The following is a 22,933-nucleotide window of genomic DNA, read 5'->3' as shown; positions in this document are numbered from 1 at the left end:
TAAGGTGTGCCTGACCCAAGCCATGGTATTTTCAATAACCTCATATGCATGTGAAAGCTGGACAGTGAATAAGGAAGACTGTAGAAGAATTGATGTCTTTGAGTTATGGTGTTGGAGGAGAATATTGAAAGTGCCATGGGCTGCCAGTAGAGCCATTTTGGAAGAATTGCAGCCAGAGTGCTCCTTGGAGGCCAAAATAGCCAAAATTTGTCTGTCATACTTTGGACATATTGTCAGGAGGGACCAGTCGCTGGAGAAGGATATTGTGTTTGGTAGGGTGGAGAGTCAGAGAAAAAAGAGGAAGACTCTCAACGAGATGGATTGGCTAGGTGTCAGCATCATTGGACTCAAGCGCGCCAACAATAGAGGTTGGCCCAGGATCGGCAGTGTTTCGTTTTGCTGTGCATGAGGTCACTGTGAGTCAGTACCAACTCGATGGCACCTAACAAAGAGTTGGAACTGACTCCACAGCACTTAACAGCAACAACAACTTGCCTTGCAACACACAGTTTGTAGAGAGGGTACCTCTTGAGTACTTTCTTGAAGAATAGTCATACTTAGGTCAAGTATAGACCAGGGATCTCCCAAGAGCCTTTGTGTGGTCTGAGACCCACCTCAGTTAGCATCATACAGGAACTTGTTGGACTTGCATCTCTTGGGCCCCACCCCAGATGTATTGAGTCTGCACTTGCAGGCTAAAAGATCACCAGGTCATTTATATCCATAATGAAGTTTGAGAAGTACTGTTTTAGGAATAGCAGTGAGAAAGGAAGAATTTTGAGAGCATTCTTTGAATCATTCACCTGCCATCTTTAATTTTTAGCATCTCTTTATTAACTGCCAGATAGTTAGTTCTGACTCACAGTGACCCTGTATAGAATTTCCAAGGAGCACCTGGTGTATTTGAACTGCCAAACTTGTAGTTAGCAGTCTAGGGCTTATCCTACAGCCCCACACCAGGACTCCAAGCCGTATCTATAGATGACCATCAGTACTAGCGAGTAATAATTGTCTTGGTGTGGGGCTGTAGTATAAACACTGGACTGCTAACCACAACCAACCGCTCCTATAGGAAACGCTATACAGGGTCACTATGAGTCAGAATGAACCTGAAGGCACTTAACGACAACAGTTATCTTCAGGTTAACTAAACAAGTAGGTTCTAGAACAGCTCCACCTGTAGGCTCATGAATCTTCTCTGCTAGGCACTTCCTCCCCCACCCTGCCTCCTGTACAAACTGTGTGAATCCCTAACTGAGAATGAGTTACTCCTGCTAGTGGGTGGGCGCCTTGAGTGCCTTTGCTGTAAGGTAGCTTTGTATTCCCTTCGGGATGATTTGCAAAACAAAACAAAACAAAACACCCTGGACACACATGGTTGCTAGCTTGTGTTTTCAGATGTACAGTTAGTTAAGGTAGAATCCACCCATCTCCAAGCACAATATTGAGAGCTGATAATGACAATAATTTCCATCTTTGTTTAAAAGCACAAATCTGGCACTTAATAGACTAATTCAGTCATTCCGATTGCAAGTTGTGTGCATGAATATCATATCACGAGGGAATGTGAAATCCTCTAATTAAACATGATTTGAAAAGCAGCAGAAAATTGAGCTGATGAGCGTAGTGGGGAAGGGAAGTCAAGGATTCACTGCATGGTAAAGTGAAAGAGAAATGCACGTGCTTGTTACGGTTTTAGAGGAGCAGTCCTTGTTCCCTCCAGGGTAGGCCCTTAAGAGATAGTCAACACTGTCCCCCTTGTGGTTTGCTCCTTAGAATGCATTGGCAACTAACTTTTGTTGGGAGGCCGGTCAGTAAACAAGCATGGGATATTTCTGTGTTATGTGAAAACCAAATTTAAAGACTGTATGCTAGAAATAAAGCAACGCCAGTTAACTGTAGTCTGTTTTTGTTGTTGAGTGCCATCGAGTTGGTTCTGGCGCATAGCAACCCTGTATAGGGTTTCTGAGGAACACCTGGTTAGTTTGAGCTGCCATCCTTGTGGTTCAGATTGACCTTCAGGTCAAGTGCTTTATCCCACAGCGCTGATTCCAACTCAGGATGGTCATTCCCTGTGTGTCAAGAGTAGAAGTCTCTTCTCTAGTAATTTCATGGGCTGATTTTTCACAAGTACATTGCCTTTAGCAGCCACGCATGTTAACTCTACCTCCCGGGGACTCCTGAGGAGCTCTCTCATCTTCCACATGGGAGACGTGGTGAGATGCCAGGCCAGCGCACGTCGTGTGAAGGTCTGTCAGTGGAGGCTTGCTTGTTGTTACGGTGCTGAACAAGTTTCACTGGAGTATCCATACAAATGTGGGCTGGGAAGAAATGCCTGGCAGTCCACTTCCAAAGATCAGCTGATGGGAACCCTGTGGATCACCGTGGTCTGACCCACACCAGATCTTGGGAATGGTTCAGGACCTGGCAGTGGTTTTGTTCTGTAGTTCGGAGTGTGGGGCCGACTCATTAGCAGCTAACCCAAACATGCTAGAAATGTGAGGTCTGCTTGTCTCTGGTGTGGCGCTGCAGGTTAACGCACTGCACTTGCAAGGTTGACTTTTGAACCACAAGGTTGGCGGTTCAAGCTTACCAGCTGTTCCTCAGAAACAAATCGGAAATGGCTCGAGGACACTTAAGAACAATGACCACAACGGGGCTGTGTCTGACTCTGCAGTAGAGAAATTGCTTCTCAGAGTGTTTTCTGTAGAAGTTTAAGGAGAAAGAAAGGTCACTGTCCCCCAGCTGTAAGGAGAGAAGATGCAGTGCTCACTTCTGTTTTCTTACTCCCCACATACCAGGTACTCTTTCTCATGCAGGTGTATACAATCCTTTCCCCACCCCCCACGGTGTCACACATAAAACAGCCATGGTGTCACACATAAAACAGCCATGAAACTTGACCAGTCGTTGTGTCTTTTGCAAGAGATTGCACTTTGATGTCTACCTGATTCTGAGCAGATGGACAGTAACCTGAAGCACTTCAGAAGTTGTACTAAAGTATCTAAGCAAGCACCGTTTGCTGTTGTGAATCTGCATTGATCTTCTCCATGAGGTTACCTGTCGTCAAGTTCCATGGCCATCTCACCTTGTTTTGCATCATTCTGTATGGCTGACAGTGTTTCATCCAAGTGGACAGATTGTATCTATCTGTCATAGATCTTTGATACCATGTTGCAAGAAAAAAATATTAGAATAAAAAATCTAGAAGTTGGTCATCTTTTCAGATATGAATTTATCAGTGAAATATTTGGCACTCAAATGCATAGTCTTATAACTCAAACTTTAAAATCCTTGCCACTGTGCTTAAAATCTCATTAAAAGTAGAAAATGGTGACAAAGTAAAGGGAAAAGCAATATGATACCTGAAATTTGGTGAGAGAAAAGAAAAAGTAAGGTCTTTTTTGTATAAATTGTCGTTAAAGAATTAAGCAAATGAAAAAAAAAAATACAACTTTAATCCTCAGAGTGTCATCCCTTGTCACCTGGTATTGTCACAGGTATAATCAATGGACGACTTTTTTTTTATTAAAAGGGAATTCTGAAGCTACGTATCCAGAGAGCAAGCTTTCTGATCATCAGAAATATCTGGAATGGTTTTAGGTCACAAAAAAAAGTCTTATTTTGGCCGGGAATAAGCTGTCTCTTGCCAGCCAGCCCAAATCCATAGAAGTAGAAGTAGTTAGTCATCAAACGTGTCTTCATCTTCAGAATCCTGAGTGCCTGTCTCAGGTCTGACTTCCGTAAGCATTGGCTAGATTAATGAAAGGCCTGAAGATGGATGAACTGCAAAATCAGTGGTTCATACTCAACCAGTTACCACTCAGAAACCCTGTACAGGGTCAATATGAGTCAGAACTGACTCAACTGCACTTAACATCAACAATATGGAGGGAGGGATGCAGAACCAGCTTCAAAGTCAAAGGAGACAGGAAAGAGGAGTAGTTTTAATTCCTGGCATGTGTGTATTTTCAGCAGATGGAAGGTAGATTAGAAGGGAATATCAACCAGCTTCCAGTTCGACAGCAGCAAGCTGGATACAGAAAGGTTTAGACTGTAGTCATTCCCCCATCCAGTATTCATTAAAAGCCTTTCTTCATCTTGTCGGTAACAAGATGGGTCAGTCATTTGCGTATCCTTGAGAGAATGTTGGTGGAGGTGTCTTGTGTGGTTTCCTTCAGTTTTCTAGATGAGGAAATGGAGGGCTAGGACAGGTGAGTGACTTGCAAGGTTCCTATGTAACCAGCTTAGCTGTAATGAGAGATGCGGTCAGTATGAACCAAGCTCAGCTCCCTGGCTGCCCTGTATGGGAATGGTATTAACCCTTCAATGGGAAGCTAGATTACACGCCATTTACGTCTTAAACCGAGAGGCCCACCTGAGCACATTCTGCTAAGATTTTCCTTTTCCCATTGGAAACAGAGTTGCACGAGGCACTCCTTCTATACAAGTTTTAGTTTTTAGTTTTATTAAAACTGTCTTTAATCTGTCGTTAACTTCTAATTTGATATTAATTCAAGGTTCGTTTATAATTTAATTGCAAGTTCTTTTGAGAACGCTAGCAATATGTTGGGGGGAAATAAGAATTCTAGTAAATGAAGTAAAAAAATTATTTAAAACCCTTACATTTATGTTCAATTAATTTTTGAAAAGGTTGCCAATTGGAGCTAGAATGGTGGTGGTGGTGTTGTGCCGTGGAGTCAGTTCTGACTCATAGTGACCCTGTTCAGGGTTTTTGAGGCTGTAAATCTTTACAGCAGCAAAAAGCCTCATCTTTCTCCCATGGAACCTCTGGTAATCTTGAACTCCTGACTGTGAGATTAACAGTCGGACTGGTAACCACTACGCTACCAGAGCTCCTTGGGTGACAGGCTAGTCCTTTAAAACAATGGAGTCGGACCCCTACCTCACTTCCTATACAAAACCAGTGGAGTCCTGGTATGGCACTGTAGAATAAGCTCTGGACTGCTAACCTCAAAGTTGGCAGTTCAAACCCACCATTTGCTCCTTGGAAACCCCATCGAGGGTTCCTTTGAATTGGCACAAACTCAACAGCACACAACGAGAACAGCAACAATGTAAGAATTAAAACTAAACTGTTTGAAACAAAACCTAGGATTAATACGTCACCATGGATTCAACAACCATTTCATAGTACCAAAAACACGTGATTAAAAAAATAATAATGTCAAACTTCATCAGAATTAATAACTTGTGTGCATCAAAGGGCACTGTCCAAAAGTGAAAGGATTGCCTACAAAATGGGAGGAAAATCTTTTCAGGGTTTAGTATCCAGAATATGACACAGTCCGTGACACAGTGGTTTAAGTGCTCCATTGCTAACAACATCATCAGCTGTTCGAACCCACCAGCCCCTCCATGGGAGAAAGATGTGGCAGTTTGCTTCTGTGAAGATTGACAACCTTGGAAGGTCAGTGCAGGAGTTGTCTTCTGTCTGGTAGTGTCCCTAGGATGTCAAATTGACTCAGTGGCACCAGGTTGTTTTCTCCAGAATATATAAGGAACACTTACAAATAAAGAGACAGCAGTAATTTCAAAAATGGGCACTTCATTTGACTATGGTGGTGGTGGTTATGTACCATGGAGTCGGTTCCGACTCTTAGCAACCCTGCCTAGGGTTTCCGAGGCTGTAAATCTTTACGGGAGCAGAAAACCACATCTTTATCTCATGGAACAGGTGGTAGTTTTGAACTGCGGACCTTTTGAGGTTAGCAGTCCAGCTCGGAAGTACTATGCTACCAGAGCTCCTTTAAGTACATGAGATGATGCTCAGCATCTTTGATCATGAAGGAAATGTAAATCATCAGGTACCACTTTACATACACTAGAATGGTGTTGGGGGAAAAATATAAAAGTGTGCAGCTGTTTTGGAAAACAGTCAGGCAGTGTCTTCAATTGTTAAATATAAGATGCAATCTGGCCCATCATTTCCATTCCTACTTACAAGGGAGTTTTAGAAAAAATTCCATTATCTTTAAATTCCATTTTCCATGAACTATTTGGCACTCCCTTGTGAAGACCCAGAGAAGTGAAGACGTAAGTCAGTGCTAAAGCTTGCATGTAAATGTGCTTAGGAGTATTATTCTTAATAGTGAATAAGTAGAGATAACCCTAATATCTGTCAACTAATAAATGACTAAATAAAATACAGTGTATGCATTCACTGGAATACTATTTGGCCATAAAAAAGAATTAAATACTCACATATAAACCATATGGATGAACCTTGAAAACATACTGAAATGAAAGAAGCCAGTCACAGGAGACCACATGTTGTATGATTCTGTGTATATGAAATTCTAGAAGAGGCACATCTCTAAAGGTTAGCGGTGTCCGGGGGTTGGGGGTGGCGGGAAGTTAGGGGTCAGAGAGAAATGGGGCATGTCTGTGGTGCTTGCTCTGTAGGTGATGAAAATCTTCCTAAAATTAGATCCTGGTGGTGATTGCACAGCTCCGTGAGTTAACTGAGTTAAATTCACATTTTAAATGGTTTAATTGTGTGGTGTATGAATTTTCTCTTGTAATGTTAAAGAAATGGAGTCTTGGTGGGATTGTAGGGTCAGCACTGGTGTGCTAGCCACAAGGTTGGTGGTTGAAACCCAGCAGCTAGCTACTCTTAACTCTGCTAGAGAAAAATGAGGTCTTCTGTCTCTGTAAAGGAGTTCTGATGTGATGCTGAAGCTGAATGCACTGCACTACAAGGTTGCTTTGAACCACAAGGTCATCGGTTCATATTCACCAGCCACTCCTTGGAAATCCTATACAAGGTTGCTATGGGTTGGAACCAACTCAGTGGTACTTAACGGCAGCAACAAGGAAGATTTATAGCCTCAAAAAACTTTGACAGGGTTGCTGTGAGTTGGAATCAACTCGAGAGCAGTAGGAATGGAATGTTAAAGAGAAATATATTCCACAGTTTCCAGTCATTGCAGAGCGACCAACATAGTCTTTTTCATAATTTATCATACAACATTCCAGTAACATAAAGTACAATTTATAATTTTGGCATGATATTTTTTTGGAGGGAAAGTAGCGAAATCTTAATGGACAGTAATGTAGTCATGAATTACAAATTGAGAGAGGAAACAAATGAAGGAATTGGGGACAGATGTGAGAACTTGGATGGAACAGAGGGTTAGCTGAGAATATGTTTACTTTGATAGGGAAATGTCTTGGGGATTAGCAAGGCTTCTTCACCTAGTCCCTTCTTGGCTACTACCGGGAAAATTAGACTATCTGACAAATAGTGCAAGAACCTTTAAAGACTTAAAAACTCAGAAAATTGCCCTTGGCTTTAGCAAGTGGATCTGTCTGTCTGTCTGTCTGTCTGTCTATCGTCCTGGTGTGTGATTAATGCGTTGGACTGCAATGTCTGTTTGAACTGCAAGGTCTGTGGTTTAAGCTTACCAGCCACTCCTCAGAAACTCTATATACAAGGTTACTGTGAGTCATAACTAACTCAACAGCACTTAACAACATATATATATATATATATATATATATGTTCTGATGTGATGCTGCACATATATATATATATATGTACATGGTCGCTCTGAGTCAGAACTGACTCCACGGCACGTAATAACAATAGAGGGATGTTGTTTTTTCCCATTCCCACTATGACTGAAGTTCACCCATATTTTATAAATTCTGGTTTCACTCCAAATGCTGTGACTGAACCAGGGATATGCAGTTCAAAAAACGGGCATTATCCCATACTGAGTATGGGCTTGGTTTAAGTATTTTGTCATATCAGGAGTTAGTATCCCATACTTATTTAATAAGTAGCGCGGTTTTTCATGGTAAATTGGCTCTTTCTAATCTAAAATGCTAGCACACGTCTTTTGTTAAAAGTTACGATTAATGGTTACACATCCATGTTTACAAGAGAAACTTACAGCATCTGACTTTTCTTGGTTGTGTACTATGTGAGTTTCATATATTTGGAATAAAATTAAACAGTACAAAGTATCAGTATCAGTATCGTGACGCATGTTTCTCATGTCGATTGCTGTCATTAGTCTTTTCCTACATGAATTTGAAACGAAAGACAAATGCTAATTAAGTGTATGTCCACGTAGAAATTAAATAGAACAATGTAATTATTTAATGTCTGTCCATTCATGAGTCTACCGAACATTTACTTGGCATCCTGTTTGGTGTGACGCTCTGAGTTGGCTTAAAACGTAAACTTGCCTGTACTAATATCCTACAGGGAAGTTTATAGTAAACAAAAACACTTGTTGTCCCTACATTTTACAGACGTTCAGTTTAGTGGCCAAACATGTTCACATCGTCACAAACCCAGCTCCGTCTTCACTCTTCACTGATCTTGGCAGCTTTTCAGAGGTCACATTGGTGAGCTACCCTCAAACATTGTGTTTATGGTGAGGCTTATGGGCTTTATCATACTATCAGATGCTTAATCAGTGTCCCACCACGATTCATCCTGTAAATGTACCGCTAAGTTTATTCACGGAAGCATTGGTGGTTTCCAGGTAGAGTTCACACCTTCCTGACAGGACACCTGGGTTTCTTCCCCAGCCATTGTATGTCTTGTCAGCAGAGGCTTGCATGTTTTGTGATGCTGAACAGGTTTCAGTGAATCTTCAAGACTAAAACAGACTAGGAAGAAAGGAATGGCCATCTGCTACAGAAAACCCTATGGGTCACAAAAGTCTGATACACAATTGATTGTGGGAATGGTATAGGATCAGGCCGCCTTTTATTCTTTGTTCATGAGGTCACCATGAGCTGAGAGTCAAGATAACAGCAGCAAAACATGCTTTTATTCATTTACTTGGAAAATTGTCCTTGGTTTTAATATCTATATCTATTTATCTATCTCTCTTTCTATCTGTCTGTCTGTCGGCCTGTCTGTATGGAGTCCTAGTGTGGTGCTGTGGGTTAATGTGCTGGGCTGCAAGGTTGGTGTGAACCACAAATTAAGTGGTTCATATTCTCCAGCCGCTCCTCAGAAACCCTATACAGGATCACTATGAGTTGTTACCGACTTGATGGCACCCAACAACAACAACCCTTTTGGCAAAATCCCCAAAGACAGTAATACTGTAGATACCTGTTAGGTTTTTTTTTTTCTCTGAGGGAACAGAAAATCTCTTAAGAGTTATGCTGTTGTAGTATCCAATCTGTCTAGGCAGGGCTGATGACAGGAAATGCGGATAGGTCTTTTGTGATACAATAGTGAATAATTGTTGTCAGGACTGATTGTGAGGGTTGGAAATGTAAAGGTAGGAGCAGAGTGATTAACTTTGCAGTCTAGGAGCAGAGGTCCCTGGGACCATCAAAGGAAAAGAGCAGAGAAGGGAAGCAGTGATGCCTGAGATGGAGGCAGAGAGGATGACGTGGAGAGATGGAGCAGCTGGGGACTTTAGACACAGAGAGGGAGAGGGGCTGTGTGCTGACAACCGGGGGTAGGCTTATAGGGCATAACCTTTGGTTGATTGGTTGATGATGCATAGAGGGGATTGTAACCGTGGCAGTGAAACAATATACAATAGGATGAATGTAAAAGTAATGTTTTCCCATGTAAACTATCACATAATTCACACACACACACAAAGAGTCGTGCTGCTGTTTGGTGGTGTTTCACACAGCACCATGGGAAAGTCTGTGCACGAATTGGCCGCATGTACTGCTGGGTGGATGACCCTCACTGAGCCTTTCTCAGAGCTCACAGGAGTCCTGCATAGTAACACTTGATTTTTCCTGACCGGATTTACATGTCTATATTTCAAAACCAGAGTCCTAACTTGGTGTTGTAGGGTAAGCATTGGTCTGCTAAGCACTGTCTTCGGAAAAATCTGGTTTTGTATAAGATCTCTGTGGGTAGGAACTACCTCTACATATTTAACAACCACCATTTCAAAAATTTTCAGTTACACAGTAAAAAGTACAGCAATGTACAAACTGCAGTATTTTTGCACATTATGTGTAATTTTTTGCTGACTATATACTCTCTCCCCAGTGTTTTCATAAGCACACTCTACTGATTTTTTTTTTCCTCACATGTTGATAGTTAAAAAATGAAATAAATGGAGGCCTGGTGTGGTGCTGTGGGTTCATGTGCTGGACTGCAAAGTCAGTTTGAACTGCAAGGTCAGCGGTTCAAGCTCACCATCTGTTCCTTGGAAACCCTATACAGGGTAGCTATGAGTTGGAATTGACTCCAAGGCACTTAGCAACAACTACAACATTTTAAAAATTAGTATAGCTTGCTTATGAAAATGCCTTGGGTAAGGTTTAATTGGTGGGATAAAAACATATAATATGCATGTTTTTTTGTGTAAAAATGTCCAGGAGACGCCTCTAGCAGCCTGTTTGCATTTTGTGTGTGTGTGTGTGTGTGTGTGTGTGTGTGTGTGTGTTAAGTCAAGACTCTCTTTCAAACAGTATACAAGGGAGTAGCAAAAAGTTAGAGAAGAATTCCATTTTCCTTTAATTCCATTGTTCCATGACCTTTTTGAAGCACCTTTGTGTATTGTGTGTATATGTCTGTATTAGTGTATTTTAAATATTTAATTATATACAATCTGTTACATATGACAATAGCCTATATGGTATGTCTGCATTTTGTTACTGGGAAAGCATTTGTAAATCATGCCAAGCAATAATATGTTTGAATGTTAGCAGCAATCCCTAAGGTAGTGTTTCTCAGTAACCAACTCAGAATTGTCTTGAAGCTTCTTTAAAAGATTATATAAGGTTAATGTTCATAGTAATAAGTCTTGTTTTAATGAAGACATTGTCAAGGGGTCCTTGCATGTGGAAATATGTACTCCTCATGTGTGAGAAGTCTTGGCTTGCTTTAGATTTGGGCTTGAGTGTTTGCCTTTCTAGGGAAGTCCTCATCTCGCCTTCAAAAAGATGCTAAATTGAAATAAACATCAATTCCAAGAGCAGAGTTGTTTTCTATTCAGGCCTTGGAGCTTAGGCAATTAAATGAACAACAGCAACGAAAATTGGGAGTGGAGGGGGTGGGGAAGACAGCAAACATGTTAAATCATGTAACTTTTAATTTCTAGTTCATTCTTCTAGCAAACACACATTATTTTCTTTCATGTTGTTGTTGTTATTATTAAGTGCTGTGGGTCAGTTCCAACTCAAAGTGACCCAGTACAGCGTTTCCAGGGCTGTAAAACTTTGCAGGAGCAGAAAGCCTCATCTGTTTTCCGCAGAGAGGCTGGTGTGTTTGAACTACTGACGTTGTGGTTCACAATCCAGTGCTTATCCTACAGACCCACTGTGCTAATACTTTTGTTTAAAACACTCTTTCTGAGTGCTCTATCTGAGAAGCACAGTATAGAATAAGCATTTGCAGTTCTTAGTTTTGTATCCTGACTGACTAGGCTAAGGCTTCTGGTTCTCAAATGAAACAATCACACAAAATTCTTATTGGAGCTAGGAGTTTGTCATATAGCATTTCTTAAGTACAACCTGATAGAATAATCGTAGTGAATTTTGAAACTTAACACTGATTAGTAATCCCATTTCTCTGAATGATATAAATAAATTTTATTTATACCATTTAAATTATAAGCTTGAAGGAAATCAATGTTCAAAATAGGGAAATGGCAAGGTAACTTTTGGTATGTAACTACAGCTAAAATGGTATATTGTTATGCACCGTGGAGTCGGTTCTGACTCATAGCGACCCTGTACAGGGTTTCTGAGGCTGTAAATCTTTACAGGAGCAGAAAGCCTCATCTTTCTCTCGCGGAACAGCTGGTAGTTTCGAACTGCTGACCTTATAGTGGACAATTATTCGTCAGCAAGAATTTTATTATTTTTTTAACTTTTTGTTGCGAATTGGGTGACGATTTACAGACAAGATCATCAGCTTAACATTCAGCAATTAATACACCTTGTTTCATCTCAGTGATTACAATTCCCTCCTTGCAGCATTTATTCTACTTCCTTCCTGTGGCTCTCCATTTATAATCTTATATTTTACAGATGAACAAAGCATCAATATTTAATGTACACATAACAAAACAAAGAATATGTGTTCATTTAACTATCCAAAGGGCACATTGTGCCAGCCGGTCTCCTGCCTGCAGGCACACAACCTTTCTCAGTCCCTGGGCCTAGAGTCTGCACCTGCTCTGTCTCCATGTCACGGCCTCGGTCACCGTGTCTGTTGTCGCCACCTTCCTAGGTAGGCTCTCATGCTCCCCTCATGTTCTTTCTTCCTTCTTGGTGGTCCTGGGATTGTCTGTCCTGAAATGAAAGATTAACTACTCCCCCGTTAGAGTTTCACATCTTCTACAATTACAATTGTGACAATAAGTAAGTTTTTTGAGAAGTAGTTGATACCATGGGAAACTATAAAATTATATCACATATAAAGGAATGAGATCTTAATTCATATGTAAATTATATATGAACACACACATGAGGGAGCTTCAAAAAGCCTATGAAAGAATTCCATTAATTTCATTTCCCCACAAACTTTGAATGAAGCTGCTTCTCAGTTTTGAAAAATTCTATTTTTCCTAGTGTATCTATTTTACTCTTTAAAAAAAAATTTTTTTTTTTTTTTAATCTGATTTTGGACGTGGATAGGAAGCATAATTTTTTTCCCTTGGGTTCAGTGGAGTTTTACCGTCAATTGTGTAGGGAGTGTATCTTTTTATAGTGTTGAATTTTACAGATCTCATTAAGAGCACCTTAGTTCTTACGCCAGTATTTTCTCATGTAAATGGTGCCTGTGTAGGCATCCTCAAGTGAAATTCTCTGTCACTTTGATGATGGGTGTGCTCTGATTTGTGGTCTTATTTTGAGACAGAATCGCTTAGGATTGTCTTCAAGTTATATTTAGTTTTTCAGAAGTCATTCAGAAGCCATAAGGAAATCTAATGGTCTCTCACAAAGGTAGTTCTCTGTGTCTGTTTATTGCTAATGCCCTTTAGTTTATGTGTTTATAATATGTTCACCGTGGATTAATTATAAGTCAGGGGCCAGTGGCATTTATATGCATATGTATGCTCAGTGAATCTGGCCGATAAAATACACAAATTTACATCCTGTTGGTAGTACAAAATACATGCTTCATCTGTGGATGTTTGTGTTCATAATTCACTGTACTTCAAGTTCAAAATCAGCCAGAGTCAGTGACAGACGAAGTTACAAAATCACCCTGCCTATGAAGGAAATGGGCCTGAATGCAAGACAGTACTCCCAGTGTTAGTTTTGCATTTCAGTTTGATGGAATCTGAGGTTGTGGAAATGACTATAAAAATAATTTTGTCTCGTAGAAATCTGGATACAGAAATGTAACAGAGAAAATAGTTTGACAATATGCTTCATCAGTAAGTGTTACACATCTAACACTTGCTGAGCACCACATGGCTTAGATCAAAGCATTCCCTGACCTGTATCCTTGTGGATGAATCATTACATATTGATTGGAGCCCCCAACTGGAAGGGTAACCCCTTCATGCTCATCACTCTATGAACATCAGTTGTAGCAACATCATCTTATACCACTATTAGGTTTTTGTTGTTTTTTTTAAAATGAAGCTTGCATATATTTTCCTAAATTATCGTATTGTATTATTCATTGTTGGATACAATTGACTTGTGAAAAGATTAATAATATGTCAGTTGGCAATATCAAAGCAGTTTCTGCAGAAAGGGAAGAGAAAATGCTGATATTATAAGTAGGAAGAATAGCAATAAAAATCTCAAAATCAAGTATAGTTGATTTTGTATAATTTTTCAGTATGTAGATTAGGTGATAAATTCTAGCTTTTCAGGAAATCTAGTGGCGCTGTAGATGAGCACTGGACCTCAAGATTGGTTTGAACCACAAGGTTGGTGGTTCAAACGTACCAGCCCCTCCTCAGAAACCCTATCACAGGGGCGCTATGAGTTGCAACTGATTTGACGGCACGTAACACCAGTGTCAGTCTGAAGAACCCTGGTGGCACTAAAGGATAAGTTCTGGACTGCTAACTGTAAAGTTGGCTGTTCAAACCCACCAGCTGCTCTGTGGGAGAAAGATGACGTTTTCTGCTCCTGGCGTGATTTGCAGCCTGGGAAATCCTATAAAGGGTCGCTGTGAGTCATTATGAGCTGAGTAGAGAGCTTGCGTCGCACTACAACCTGTCAGACTCTTTTGTATGTTGTTCACGCCAACATCTGATTGCGTACATTTTGGTACAACTTAACTTTACTTTCAAATAACAGTGCAGAAATCAGTGAATTCCACGAGAAAGGAAAATCTCAGATTCGTTGGTGTCCACATTTGACTGTGTGGGCTCTTTGTTGCCTTTTATGTCCTTGCCTGGCGAGATGGCTCTTGGCAGCAAATTCATCCTCTTGTCTTCTGTGTTTTTCCTTTCAGTTTGTCCCACGAGGAGCCTCCCCACAGCCATCCTCTCTATGGGCATGGTGTGTGCAAGTGGCCAGGCTGTGAAGCAGTGTGCGAAGATTTCCCATCATTTCTAAAGTAAGAATGATCTTTGTTTGTTCTTTTCTTTTACATAACCGTCACCTCCCATTGTTTGTGTTTCTGCTCACAAGATGCCTTCTTATGGAGGGTTTTACACCTCCTTTTTTGGAGTGTAAATCGCAAGGTGTCTAGTACAATGTCTTATGAGTAGCTACAAAAATCTTACTGAGGGTCGTATTGTAAAGAGACAATGACTTATTAAATCTAAGGTAATCTCCATACACTTAAAAGAAGCGTATTTTTTAGACTGATAATGATTAAAACATGTGTGTGTATGTGTATATATATATCCCAATGTTAAACTTGTCATAATTGAGTTTTTACTTTTAATCTGTTCCTGCTTATTAGTTTTAATCGGAGTCAATGATATGCTAACATTAATTTTGTAAAATTGGTGTGTCATTTTATAGAATTACTAACCAATTGCACTTGAGGGTTTGGGCCCTTTTGTTGTTTTACAAATGAGTTGATAGACAGAAAAGTGCAAAACACATGGATTATCTTCTCTCTGTGCTGGTCTTGACTTTGTTCAGATTCTTGTCCGTATAGTGAGAATGGAGTTACGTTTAATTTCTACAGTTAGATAAAATATGACTAAAATGTGGATTATCCTGTCTGGATCGGTAACATTGCAGTATCTTTGGGAAGTAAGAGATTTGTTCATCGTCTCATAGTTGGAACCAAATGCCCCTGTGCTGCATCTTAATAATTCCCTTAAATTAGATACCTTGTAAAGTAAAAAGAAAAATTACAGTGAACTGCCCTGTATTTTTGACAGCACATAAATATATTCATAATATTGAATGAATGACCTCTGGACTCGATGTAATATTTCATTATATGTATATACATGTAAACTATCATGCAGTAAACACTTGCATGTGTATAAATTATGTGTATTTAGGTGCCTGTTGGTTTATAGATTGGATGAGGTTATCCACCACCACTACCACCCCCAACTTTTCTCTCCCCTTCAAGCCCCAAGAAAGCAGAGGTAGGCTGGCTTGTATGCTGCTTTGTGTGGATTTGATGCTATTAGAACAAACTCTTATCTCTATCTTTCTGGAACTACATACAAATATTATAATAAAACCAATTTTAGAGATCTATCTAGTGGGATCTGCAAATGATTTGGATCAATATAGGTTAGTGATTAATGAGTAAAAGTCTGTGAATCATGTTTCGTAGCTTCCCAGCTTGAATATTTGAATTTCCATATTTTGTGATCGTTGAAAACTGAAGTACTTACAACTTTTTTGCAGGAGATGTCGTAACAACAATCAGGCACAGTGATTTTATTTTGTTTTAATCAGCCGTCCTTTTGATTACTTCATTCAGATTAGTGACTCACATTCTTTCTTTATAAATCACTTATAGAATCTTGCTTACGTTGTTGCGTGATCATCATTTGCCTAATCACATCTATATAATGAGAGAAAAAGAACTTGGCAGGAAGCACTTGAAAGTTGATTTCTCTTTTGACATTAGTGCTAGGTTTGATAAATATCTTAGTGCCCATTCTCTTATCTGTAGAATGGTCAATGACCACGTGTCAGTATGATTGATTTTTGTAAAGTCTTTACGATTGTACAGTTGTTACCAGCATTCTCTGTGATGTGTCAGTTTTAGTGTTTGAAAGAAAAAGGCTAATATGGTCTTTTTTGTTAATTTAAGCTTTTGAGCAAGTGAAATATTGATACCCTAATCTTAATTTATTGATCCATTTACTATGTCTAATGACAGATGGGAGGTAGAGACACAGCTAGAGATATGCATAGTGATTACGAATCGGGCTGATAACCTCAAGGTTGGTAGTTCGAAACTACCAGCTGTTCCATAGGGGAAAGATTAAGCTTTCTGCTCCTGTAGAGATTGGCAGCCTCGGAAACCCTGTGCAGGGTCGCTATGAGTCGGAACCGGCTCCACAGTACTTAACAACAACATGCACACACAGACATATATGTTACTACGTGCCATCATCAGTTCCACCTCATAAAGAGCCTGTGTGCAACAGATAAGCATTGCTCAGTCATTTGCCAGCCTTCTTGTTGTGTTTTAGCCCATTGTTGTAGGCACTGTGTAAATTCATCTCTTTGAGGGTCTTCCTTTTAAATGTATTACATATGAATAAAATGTCCATATGTGTGTGTATATGTATATATATATATTGTTGTTAATTGCCGTTGGGTGGCTTCTGACTCACAGTGACCCTTTATAGGATTACCAAGGTGCTGCTCTCAAGTTCGATTTGCAGTTCAGATGAGTTTTCGGTGCAGTTCTTATCTTATAGCTGTATGTATGGATACATAATTTGTAAGTACTGTATGCCTCAGCCAGGACCAAGCAACAATTCAAACTGCTTTAATAATCTATTTAATAAAGTACTAGCAAAAATAATCTATTTTTCAAAGATTCTTAGAAATGGCATCTAGACTTGATGATGCCTATGAAAAATCCAGCTTCTATTTTAAGGATTTGTGTTGTTTGTCGCTTGGGTCAGAAATGACCCGTCAGTTATTTACTGTGGTTTACACATGACATGACACGTTCTTGGTTCGTGTTTGCTGAGTGGAAACTGAATGCCCACTATGAACCTGCCACTATTGCTTGGCTACTTCCTGCACTTACTTGTTGATTTGCATTTCCCAGAAGACTATTTACAAGTTATTAAAAACCACCTTAAATTGGCTCAAGTAAAAGAAAAAAGTTGGAAGGTAGTGTTGCCTTCTATCACTAGGATATCAAATGGTGCAGCTAGCTTCATGCATGGCTGGGTCCAGATGCTTAGACAAGTGCGTTAAATATTTCATCTTTGTCTGTTGGCTGGATTTTCCTGTGTGTTGGCTTCATTTAGGGGCTTTCCCACTGGAGCTGGAGAAGGAGGTTTATATCCCACTGGTTTAACAATCCCAGAGTGCATATGTTGCAGTGGCTCTGGGAAACCTCCATGCCAGACTCTCCTTAGCCTAGACTGAGTCACGTGGTCTAGCTTTGAGGCAATCGTGGATGCGGTAGCTAGACTTGCCTTCCATATCCATCTCAGCACAGAAGGAAATGTTCAACCCACGTGAACCACACAGGGCTTAGGGATGAGAAACTTGACCCTGGCAGAGTAAAAATGAGCATCCTTACCACCGAAAGGGAGAGTGATTGCTAAGTACGAAAATACCTATGCTAAGTATGAAAATACCTACCGTGTACAATGGTTGTTCTGTTAGGGCTCTTCTGAGTTAGACATCGACTGGTCTGTAAATGGCAAATTCACATTGTATTTTTCCTCTCCAGAGTGTTTGTAGTGCTTGGAAATTTCTTCTTTACATTTCAGGACCTTGTCTAATGTTGTTGTTATGTGCCGTGGAGTCGGTTCCGACTCCTAGCGACCCTGCACAGGGTTTCCAAGGCTGTAAATCTTTACGGGAGCAGAACGCCTCATCTTTCTCCCACGGAACCGCTGGTAGTTTCGAACTGCTGACCTTGCGGTTCACATCCTGATTCGTAACCACTACGCTACCAGAGCTCCTTTTGTCTCATGTAGTGGAAAATAAGTTAGTCGTCTTGCTTGTTCATATCTCCTCTATCTGCACAGTCTAAAGAGAAAAGAAATAATTGATGTTAATGAAACCAATTTTGATTTCCATTAAATTGGACTAAGAAGCTACCTTCTCGTGGTTGAAACAAAAACCACATAGCCTCTTTGAATGATGTCATCTTGGGGTCATTTTCATTGGGCAGTGATGTTTCCAGCATTTCTTCTTTAATTGCCAGACTTGTAGACTTAAACCATTGTTTTCCTGAGTCTAGTTTTCTCTATGGATATTCCCCAGTACAAGTGTTTTCTTCTGTTTTAGCTTTATCTATAACAGCAGTGCTTGGATTCTCCAGGACATTTTTACCAACAAAATGTAGTATTGCTTTGACCTTGATTATTTAGGGTTTGTTTTACAGAGTTTTCCTACCTGTTTCACATATATATGTGTGTGTGTGTGTGTGTGTGTATGTGTGTGTATGCTCCCTCCTATATATGTATATATAGTCTCCTATGATATAGGTAATATATGTGTGTGTATATATATATATACACACATATAATATATATGTATAAGTAAACATATATATACATACATGTATATATAACCTCTAGAGTATGATACCTTTTTTAGCTAAGAAATATATATATATATATATGGTGTGTGTGTGTGTATATATAGTTTTTAATCAGAGGCTAGTGAAATAAAGCTATATATAGAGATCGATCTTATACTCACTAGTCCTGTGTTGTATGCTGGAGAGTATTCCAAGTGTTCACATTTATCAACTCATTTAATATTAATATCCATACAGCACTTACACTGATAATACTGTCGTGTTTCTGCCAGCATGCGGAACTAAAATTATTAGCAATTCTTTTCTAATCTACTTAAGTGTATTTTTAAGAGAATGATAATTGTAAACATCCAAAAGTTTCAGAGTTTACCTAGAGATTGCAGTGATACCAGGCTTTGATCTGTCTGAAGAGACCGTTCTTCAGTAATTTCTAAACCATAAATTTCTGGTAAAGTCCTGCTTAATCAGATGCCATCTTAGGGCACGGGTTCCCAAACGTGTTCTGGAAAGGACCAGACATTAAATACTGTGTGGGCTCAGCTTTCCCCTGGAGCACGAAAGCAGCAATAGACCATGCTACAGAAATGGGCATGCTTGTGACCTTGGGAACACCGTTTGCTGACCTCTGACCTACAATGTAGTTTTTGATGTTTCCACATTTTTTTCAGCCAAGAAACATTTTTATAGTCACTGGGCATTGGTATCCTGGGTTATTTTTGTTTTGATTCGCAGTGTCCTCAGGGTTAACCATATTTTGGGGGAACTCTCCATGTCCCTCGTCCTAAAGGAGTCCTAGTTGTGTTGGACTATATAACCACATGGTCAGCCCATCGGCTGTTCAAACCATCGGCCCACTCTTCTGTTCCTACAAAGGTTTACAGTCTCGGAAACCCTGTAGCGTACGTAGTTCTCTGTCCTGTGTGGTACTTACTGTGGTTTGGGATTGTCTTGACAGTGAGGGCTTTGGGCTCTCCATGCTGGTGAGTGTTGAAGCAGTTAGTACACCCAACTGCTAACTGAAATGTTGAAGGCAGTTTACTAATTGTAATTGGAAGCCCTATGAAATGCAGTTTTCTTCTAATACACATACCAAGGAGCTCTGGTAGTGTAGTGGTTACGAATCGGGCTGCGAACCTTAAGGTCAGCAGTTCGAAACTACCAGCTGCTCTGCGGGAGAAAGATGAGGCTTTCTTCTCCCGTAAAGATTTACACCCTCGGAAACCCTATACAGGGTCGCTATGGGTCGGAACTGACTCGACGGCACTTAACAACAACAACAACAACAATCCTTTGATAGCATCCAATCATTGCCGTTTTTATTCTTTACTGAGATTGGTGTCTTGCATCTGGCTCTTAGTGTTCAGTATGAGTGGGGAAAGGGACCTTGCCTGGTAGCTCTCCCGGTCTTCCATTACTCCATCTAGTCAGATGTTACCTCTTAGGCTAAAGTTAGTCTTCAAGTAAACATCATCCTACCTGACAGTAAAATGCCACTGATAACAAAGAGAGGGGTTGAGAACAGGAAAGGGGGGTGGGGGGGACTCAGGTCTCAAAATGAAGCTTTTCTTTGCCCTCTGAGGAAGAAATGTCATAACTGTTGGTAAATGAAAACCAGAGATTTGATTCTTTTCTGTGATGACTGTGCAGCGTGTGTGCCCAAGGTGAGGTACACCACAGGCCCCCTGATTTCAGAGATAAATACTGTACAAATAAGTATCCACAGCCAACAGACAGGAGAGCTTTATCAGAATCAGCAGATCCACCGTCTATTGTTCACATTTATTTCCTTGTTTCTTCTCAAAACAAGTTGCCGAGTTTTACTGGGGTTTTTGTTTTTGTTTTTTTTTTTTTGTAATCTATCAACCATGAGTGGTACCATGTGACTTGTATTTGTTGGCGTTAACTGATACCAGCAGCTGCTCTTGGTAACTCTAATGAAATCACTGAGGCCCAGTATTGCTTGGAATCCTCTGATAACAGAAAGACAAAAACCAGTCCATTCTCATCCAGATAGGTGAAGTGACAGTGACGCTGATCTTCTTCCACCTTGGGTCAGTTGTTGTCATTTTAATTTTCAAATCAGGCTGAAGGTGCAATCCGCCCCAGCAACAGCATGGATTTATAATCTTTCCCTTTTTCATTCTGTCTCTCTCTTTTCTTTTTTAAGTTTCAGACAGTTATTTGGCAAGATAGGAAGTGGATTTGAAGGTTAAATCATGACCACATTTTCCTGTCTTTAACTTAGAATATAAAATGAGGCGCAGACCCAAAGTTTCACAAATACCAGGTACTCTTACAGGCTTGAGGGAAAAAGGGTTCATTTGCCCTAGGTTGTTTTTTTTCTTTCTTTCTTTTTTTTTTTTTCTTAAAGTGGTCTTTTGTATTACATCTAACAACAACAATAAAAATCAAAGTGGTTGCCAGCCCAGCCAGCGAGCTGATTCCAATTCTTTGCAACCCTGTAGGACAGAGTCCAACTGCCTCATCCAGGGTTACAGTCCTCCTGTGGTACTGTAGGTTTATGTACCCAACTGCAAAGCCGTTTGAACTCAAGGTTGGCGGTTCAAGCTCACCAGCTGCTCCTCGGAAACCCTCTACAGGGTCGCTATGGGTCAGAACCGAATCGACAGCACTTCACAACAACAACAAATCTTTACTGAAGCCCCCTGCAGAGCAGCTGATGAGTTCTAACCCAGACCTTCCCAGCGAGTGCTTTAACCACTGTGTCACCAGAGTTCCATTACGTATAAAGAACGTGTGATTTGTAGTCTTGACTTTTTGAGGGGCCAGGAGGGGAGGAGGAGGGTGTTACTTCTCATGGAGAAAAGCACCTTGCAAGACAAAACAAAAATTCCTTAGCACAGTAGTCAGATGTGCGTATTATTTATTAAGGCAAAAATAAATCTTATATATGCTTTAATAGAAGACAATGAAAGAAAATCTCAGAAGTGAAACTTGGGCCCTTTCTGAAAGCACAGGGCTATAGACCATAGAGGAGATTGCATTTGTAATTTGTGTCGTTCTCTCCCCCCACCCCCCACCATTTTTTTTTCTTCTCTGTGAATATTTTACTTTTCAAAACTGTGAAGAGTTTTATGTGAAAGCAACTACTAAGTGCGTTCTGTAATGTTTTCACAAGTGTTTTTATCATGGTAACATCTTGTTTACTTTAGTTCCCGGCCTAAAACTACTTGGAACATGTTAAGAAAACATTTCAAGGAAGCCTCCACAAAGAGGCTTTTGTTTAACAGCCACCGGGAGGCTGCAAGGCTCACAAAGGTGTTAACTTTCAGCCCTTAAGCACTTCCACATGAAATTCCAGCAACTATGTTTGTGGTTTTGGAAAAACAAAGTGTATGTTAAAGAAACCAGGTAAATGCTAATACATGTCGAAGGAAGCCGGATATCATAAATTGTTTCAAACCCTTTCGCGGCTCTGGGCTTGCTTGCCTGAATGTTCTGCAGTGAAATGAACTCTAGTTTGTGCGGCCGGAAAGGAGCACGTGGAGAAGGAATTGCCTTCTACAGTGGTGGCCGTATGCAAATAGAATTCCAATTCAAAATGGAAATCTTGAGAAAACTAACTAGCTTGTCATCCATCCCGCCTCCCCCTCCCCCAAGATGCCAAGTGACAAGTCTTTGATTATTACATAATTAGCTTGATATTTTGTTATGTTTTTCCTTTTGAGTTGTTTTATGAAAAGAAAGACAGAGTGTATCCGAATATTTTTCCCCCTCTTTAAACTTTCTCCTTAACCTTTATGACATTGTGCAGGAGTTGAAGACCTTTCCAAGTACATGAAAACGTCCGAGTGGCCTAAATACCACAGTGCCCTCTAGTGATGTATAGAATATTAGATAGAAAAGTTTAGACAAGTTTGCTGAGGGTCATAAATTGTCCCCAAACTACCACCACTTTGTGCAAAGAGAAGCAGATAATAAGGGAACACCTTTTTTTTTTTTTTCTTTAAGCAAACAGATTTTAGTTAGAAATGCAAATGAATGAAATGTTTTTGTGTAGTGTAGACTCCGAAGACCTTAGAGAGAGTTGTCAAATGTATGCAGTTAATCAGCACTGGACAAAGTACAAAGTCAGCAGTTCAAACTCACCAGCTGCTCCTGGGAAACCCTTATGCGGGGTCACTGTGAGTCAGAACGGACTCAACAGCACATAATAACAACAACAAACACAGTTAATGGAGTCCTGATGTGGTGCTGTAGGATAAGCATTGGACTGCTAACTGCAGGGTCAGCAGTTCAAACCCACCAGCCACTTCTTGGTAAATCTATGCTGGGTCGCCATGAGCTGGAATTTACTCCAGGGCACTTAAT

At 40.2% G+C, this 22,933-nt stretch overlaps 1 protein-coding gene across 8 annotated transcripts in view; it reads left to right on the top strand.

Annotated features, from left to right (window-relative positions):
- The window catches only part of FOXP1 (forkhead box P1), a 519,679-nt gene that overhangs the window by 447,195 nt on the left and 49,551 nt on the right, over nt 1–22,933 (top strand). For all 8 annotated transcript variants that reach the window (XM_006874620.1, XM_006874625.1, XM_006874621.1 and 5 more), the window contains one exon: nt 14,390–14,494. In XM_006874620.1, coding sequence (XP_006874682.1) covers nt 14,390–14,494 — 105 coding nt within the window. The remainder of the gene's footprint in view (nt 1–14,389; nt 14,495–22,933) is intronic.

This window comes from Chrysochloris asiatica, unplaced genomic scaffold (assembly GCF_000296735.1).
Source record: "Chrysochloris asiatica unplaced genomic scaffold, ChrAsi1.0 scaffold00290, whole genome shotgun sequence".
Classification (NCBI taxonomy): Eukaryota; Metazoa; Chordata; class Mammalia; order Afrosoricida; family Chrysochloridae; genus Chrysochloris; species Chrysochloris asiatica.
This window is presented reverse-complemented; position numbering and strand designations above follow the sequence as displayed.